The sequence below is a fragment of the Lycium ferocissimum genome, unplaced genomic scaffold, assembly GCF_029784015.1.
Source record: "Lycium ferocissimum isolate CSIRO_LF1 unplaced genomic scaffold, AGI_CSIRO_Lferr_CH_V1 ctg14139, whole genome shotgun sequence".
Classification (NCBI taxonomy): domain Eukaryota; kingdom Viridiplantae; phylum Streptophyta; class Magnoliopsida; order Solanales; family Solanaceae; genus Lycium; species Lycium ferocissimum.
This window is the reverse complement of record NW_026715292.1, coordinates 7,601-14,286: the sequence shown is the minus strand read 5'-3', so window position 1 is coordinate 14,286 and position 6,686 is coordinate 7,601. Positions and strand designations below refer to the sequence as shown.

The following is a 6,686-nucleotide window of genomic DNA, read 5'->3' as shown; positions in this document are numbered from 1 at the left end:
GTAAGAATGATCATTGTTCTTGTGTTGTATGAAGATTTGAATGTATAATTCATGCATGTTGTTGTTGGGTTGTTGTTGTGGTTGAACTTGAGGTTGAGCCGTGAGCTTGGTGAAGCAATGGTTGATTCCATTTTGCATGTATTGTTGGTAAATAAATGTATGCCACCATATGTAATGGAACTAAGATTGTAGAATTGGTTTATGATGTGCATGTTAGAATTGGGCTGTTTTCTTAAAGTTTAAATGAGCCATGTGTTGTAGACTTGAATGGAATTATGTTTGGTCTTCTTGTGCATATATATTGGATGTGGATTGAAGGTGTTGTAATGTGGATAAATGAGTGAAAATCGAGAAGTTGTAAGAATGGCATTGAAGCCGTGTAAGGGGACTGTTTAGGGAAGATTATGGACTGTTTTGTGCCAAATTTTGATTGTTGTTGTTGTGCACATTGTGATATATTGTATGTATGTTGAATATGTGAATTAAGGTGTTAGTGAAACAAATCAAGTTGAGATGTATAAGCAGTCCAAACCGTGGACTGTTTTGAGGTTAGAAGTGAAGTAATGTTGTTGAATGATTGAATGTCATTATGAACATGTAGTAAAAGTGAAATGGTATTGTTGTATGGGCTGTTTGGCCGTGAGTTGGGACTGAATTGAATGATATACAAGCTGTCCAAAGTTCCCTAAGTCATGTTAAACAAGTTTGGAATGATATAGGAAAGGAATGACTAGCAATGTTAGCTTGTAGCACTAGTTGGTTTGAATGCGAACGAAACGTCGTCTAAATGTTTGAAAGGGATTGTGAGCGTTAGAGTGCGTATTAAAATCCTTTGTAGACTAACTGTAGCTCTTGATATCTTGATATAGGATAAGTGTTGTTGGGCAGCAAGTACAAGTTATTATACGACTAAACGCTAAAGGTACGCAAAGCCTATTCCTTCCTTCTTTTTGGCATGTCCTAGACGTAAGTAAGATATAATCGAGCCTCGGGGTGACTCCACTCTCTAATTGCTAGTATGACATGTGATTGTTATTCGTCCGTAATGTTGAAAATGTTGATATAATGGAACTATGATCTCGTTATTTATTACATGATGGACTAGTATGTGATGCATAGGAGTTCTTATTCTTAAAAGGAATTGCATAAGTATGCTTAATTTTCATAAAATGTAATATGCTAATGTCCGAGAACTGATTTGGTTTACTATTCATTGAGTCTCAAAAATGTTTTATATATATATATGTGGTTGCTTATGACTCTGCTCGTGCTACCGCTATATCCTTCACTGAGTCCCGGGCCAGGGTATGTTCTCGTGCGCACAACTATTATACTATTCACCGAGTCCCTCACTAGAGGGCCGGGACACGTTATATATATATATATGATGATGATGATATGATATATATGATGATTTGGAGATGGAGGCCGGGAGGGCATACATTCCTTATTACCGAGTCCCTTGCGAAGGGCCGGACACGTATATGCTTATGTTTATGATGTTATGATTATAATTACCGAGTTCCTCACTAGAGGGCGGGACACGTTATATATGTTATATACGGAATGATTATGCAACTTTGATTATGAAATACTATAGTGACATTGATATGAGAACGATACGGATGAAATATGTTCAAAGGCAAGTTTTATGAAACTGTTTGTTGCATTGAATCTGTTCACCTTGTCTCGGATATGATTCCATTTACTATGTTTCATGCTTTACATACTCAGTACATATTCCGTACTGACCCCCTTTCTTCGGGGGGGGGGGGGGGGTGCGTTTCATGCCGCGGTGCGGACGCTCGTTTCGGGGATCCGCCGATCTAGGAGATCCATCCGGCTATTTCGAGTGCTCCTTTGTTCCGGAGCATAGTTTCGCGGTATAACCTTTTGATATGTACATATGTTGTCGTTCGAGGGTACGAGGGGTCCTGTCCCGTCATATGATGTCGTTGTCACTCTTAGAGGTCTGTGGTCACAAGTGTGGGTCTATGTGTGGTTGTTGTTTTGTTATATGGTTATGACTTGTGTCTGGGGCGTACCCATTTGTAGTGGCAGCCTTGTCGGCTTGCGTAGCTAAATATGTTTATCATGGCAGCTGTGTATGAAGGTAGCCTCCCGGCTTGTGTTTTGTTGGGACGTTCCCTATATATATATATATACGACCTTGCCGGCTTTTTGCGATATTAGCTGTTATAAGGTATAACTCTTCGGGAGATAGGTAGCTTCGACTTGCATATGTTTTGCCTTATACTTATATCGGCTCGTTCATGCTAGTAGTATATGACTATAGATAACAAGTGTATACGAGTGTCCGGCTCGGGCACTAGTCATGGCCTACGGGGTTGGGTCGTGACAAAGTGGTATCGGAGCGGTTAATCCTCGGAGTGTCCACGACCGTGTCTAGTAGAATCTTGTTTATCGATGTGTTGTGCACCACATTTATAAACGAGGAAGCTACGGGGCATTTAGGATATCATCTTTCCTTGTCTTAGATCGTGCGATAGAGCCGTATTATTATTAGGGTGATTCTTTCCTGACGGATTGTTATGTCTACAGCGATGCCTCCGAAGAAGGCGACAGCCGCCCAGAAGGGCAAGACGATAGTCGGGGAGACCAGTCAGACCCGGAGGACTACTAGAGCCTATGCTCGATCTGTACCTGAGGTTGGACTTCAGTCAGCGAGCTCCGCTACACCACCATTATCGGGGGAGCCTAGAGCAGCAGCGGATCAGGGGACTGCCCCACCACCAGCTCCTGGGATTCCAGCCACGAGCCTCCGGCTCCCCGGCCCGGGGGCGAGAGGATAGAGCTATGAGGGATGCAGTTCAGTTATTGACTAGATTAGTGTCGGGGCAGGCTCGCAGACACGGAGCAGGAGGTGGTCATGCAGACAGATACGATAGTTTGAGGGTTCGTGATTTCTTGACATGTAACCCCCCAGAGTTTTATGGGTCACGACCAGCAGAGGATCCACAGGATTTTGTCCGACAGATGTTGCGCACGTTGAGGGTAATTCGAGCTACTGAGACTGAGTCCGTGGAGTTGGCTTCGTATCGATTACGTGATGTGGCTGTTAACTGGTATGAGTCCTGGGAATTGTCTAGGGGCGAGGATGCTCCTCCAGCCGTGTGGGACGAGTTCGTGGAGGCCTTTTTGGGCCATTTTCTGCCTCGGAGGTGAGGCGAGCTAGGGTCGATAGATTCCTACGGTTGAGACAGGATGGCAGGAGTGTTCGAGATTATAGTCTCGAGTTCGACTCGCTGGCCCGGTACGCGCCCACCATTGTAGCGGACATGGCTGATAGGGTACATCGTTATGTAATGGGGTTGGATACGTATTTGATTGATGGCTGTTTGGCAATGGCTTCTCAACCCGGTATGGATATTGTCGGGTGCAAGCATATGCACGGGGGTTGAGGACCGACGTAGGGGCGTCGACACGATAGAGAGCATGATCGGGGTCGGCATAAGAGGGCTAGGTCGGCCGGGTATTCGGTGAGTTTCGGGGCGGGCGGCCCCGGCGGCGGCGACGAAGACGCGCATGGTAGATATTTTTCTCGGCCGGCACGGAGTGCACCTCCACGATCCACGGGTAGGAGGTTTGATAGCACGGGGTATTCGGGGAGCCGGTCAAAGCTCCATGACTTCAGGGTTCCAGACGCACAGGGATTCAGCCCAGATGAGGCCACCTTTACCTCAGTGCCCTCGATGTGGTAGGCGTCATCCGGGGGAGTGTCGTCGTATTACTGGTGCTTGTTTCTCTTGCGGCCGTCAGGGCCATACTATGAGGGAGTGTCGATTTGGCAGTAATGCCGGTGGAGCAGCTCAGCCTATTGAATCAGTTGCGCTGGTTCATCCTCTTCGGCAGCTATGCGCCCTACAGGGCAAAACGTTCCGACACCAGCCGGTCGTGGCAGAGGCCGGGGCGTAGGTTCCAGTTCCAGCGGTCCTTCGAACCGCATATATGCCTTAACTAGCAGACAAGATCAGGAGGCGTCGCCAAACGTTGTTACAGGTATATTATCGATCTTCTCCCAGGATGTATATGCATTGATAGATCCAGGCTCTACATTATCATATATCTCTCCCTTTGTGGTTGGTAAAATTGGGATAAAACCTGAATTTATAGAACCGTTCGAAGTAGCCACACCTGTAGGGGATTCGGTTATAGCTAAGCAGGTATATAGAAATTGTTCGGTGGTTATACATAATCGTTGCACCAAGGCGGACTTAATAGAGCTAAGTATGATTGAGTTCGATGTAATTATGGGGATGGACTGGTTGGCTTCTTGTTATGCTAACGTAGATTGCAGAGGCAAAGTAGTTCGGTTCCAGTTCCCAGGAGAGCCGGTTATAGAATGGAAGGGAAATACAGCATCGCCGAGGGGTAAGTTTATTTCATACCTCAAGGCAAGAAAAATGGTTAGAAAGGGGTACATTTATCATCTGGTCCGTGTGCATGACTCGAAAGCGGAAGTACCGACTCTTCGGTCAGTTCCGGTAGTTAATGAATTTCCAGATGTGTTCCCAGATGAACTTCCAGGCCTCCCACCTGAGCGTGAGGTAGAGTTCACGATAGACGTACTGCCGGACACTCAGCCTATATCTATTCCTCCTTATAGAATGGCACCTGCAGAACTGAAGGAATTAAAGGAGCAGCTGAGAGACTTATTAGAGAAGGGCTTCATCAGGCCCAGTACGTCACCTTGGGGAGCACCGGTATTGTTTGTGCGGAAGAAAGATGGGTCGCTGCGTATGTGTATTGACTATAGGCAGCTGAATAAAGTGACAATAAAGAACAGGTATCCCCTCCCCAGGATTGACGATTTATTTGACCAGTTGCAGGGTGCTAAGTGTTTTTCGAAGATAGACCTGCGGTCAGGTTATCATCAGGTGCGGGTGAGGGAGGCAGACATTCCAAAGACTGCATTCAGGACCCGATATGGGCACTATGAGTTTAAGGTGATGTCCTTTGGTTTGACCAATGCCCCAGCTGTGTTCATGGATCTAATGAACCGAGTATTCAAGCCATTCCTTGATCTGTTTGTGATTGTATTTATTGATGATATTCTTATTTATTCGCGGTCAGAAAGGGAGCATGCCGACCACTTGAGAACGGTACTTAGGGTCCTCCAGCATCAGAAATTATATGCCAAGTTCTCTAAATGTGAGTTCTGGTTGACTTCGGTAGCCTTTCTGGGGCACATTGTTGGGGCTGACGGTATTCGGGTGGATTCACAAAAAATAGAGGCTGTTAAGACGTGGCCTAGACCTACAACACCTACTGAGGTACGTAGTTTTCTCGGGTTAGCAGGTTACTACAGGAGGTTTGTGGAAAAGTTTGCCTCGATCTCAGCGCCTTTAACAAGGTTAACACAAAAGGCAGCTAAATTTCAGTGGGAAAGCACAATGAACGGAGCTTCCAATTGTTGAAAGATAAGTTGACTACGGCTCCGGTCCTAACTCTTCCCGGAGGGGCCGGATGGCTATGTCATTTATTGTGATGCTTCGGTGTTGGGATAGGCTGCGTGTTGATGCGGCATGGCAAAGTTATAGCCTATGCCTCCCGACAACTCAGAAAGCACGAAAGAAATTACCCCACCCATGACCTAGAGTTAGCAGCGGTGATTCATGCTTTCAAAATATGGAGACATTATCTCTATGGCGTGCATGTTGACATTTACACAGATCATAAGAGTCTCCAGTACATCTTCAAGCAAAAAGAAGAATTTGCGGCAAAGAAGGTGGCTAGAATTGCTAAAAGATTATGATGTTGACATCCTTTATCACCCGGGAAAGGCCAATGTGGTAGCGGACGCACTCAGCCGTAAATCTATGGGCGGTTTGGCGGATGTACCGCCAGGGAAGAAAGAGATAGTCCACGAGGTTCGACAGTTAGCCAGTTTGGGAGTTCGTTTGTTGGACTCTGAAGGTGAAAGAATATTTGTGCGAGGTGTTCTTTGAGTCATCTATTGTAGAAGAGGTAAAGAAGCACCAGTATGAGGACCCTATTCTTGTACATTATAGAGATATAGCACATTAAAAAGGTGAGACCCCATTCGAAGTTACATCGACGGAGCACTTCGGTTACAAAGGCGGACTATGTGTACCGGGGTTGCGGGATTGCGGCAACGAGGTTATGGGAGAAGCACACTATGCCGTTACTCGTTCATCCGGGGTCAACTAAGATGTATCATGACCTTAGATCCTGTATTGGTGGGATGGCATGAAGAGAGATATAGCAGAGTTTGTTGCTCAGTGTCCAAATTGTCAGCAGGTTAAGACCGAGCATCAAAAGCCAGGGGGACTATTGCAGGAGATGGAGATTCCTACCTGGAAATGGGAGGTAATCAATATGGACTTCGTCACGGTCTACCTCGCACTCCAAGGAAGTATGACTCTGTCTGGGTCATCGTTGATAGGTTGACGAAATCAGCTCATTTTACGCGGTTAGGACTACATATTCGGCGGAAGATTATGCCGGACTATATATCAAGGAAATAGTAAGGCTGCATGGGGTTCCTACGGCTATTATCTCGACGGGGGGGAGCCCGGTTTACGGCTAATTTACGGAGATCTTTTCAAGAGGGATTGGGGACCCGGGTGAGTCTCGGCACGGCATTTCATCCTCGGAGCGACGGACGGGCGAGCGTACTATCCGGACACTACAAGATATGTTAC

At 46.2% G+C, this 6,686-nt stretch overlaps 1 protein-coding gene across 1 annotated transcript; it reads left to right on the top strand.

Moving 5' to 3' along the window:
- Positions 1-2,817: 2,817 nt before the first annotated feature.
- LOC132042219 (uncharacterized) lies at positions 2,818-3,855 on the top strand (the record flags this gene model as incomplete). Its single annotated transcript, XM_059432824.1, has 2 exons — positions 2,818-3,086; positions 3,672-3,855. Coding segments are annotated over exons 1-2 (453 nt in total), but the record flags the coding sequence as incomplete, so codon positions are not given.
- Between the last annotated feature and the right edge of the window lie 2,831 nt (positions 3,856-6,686).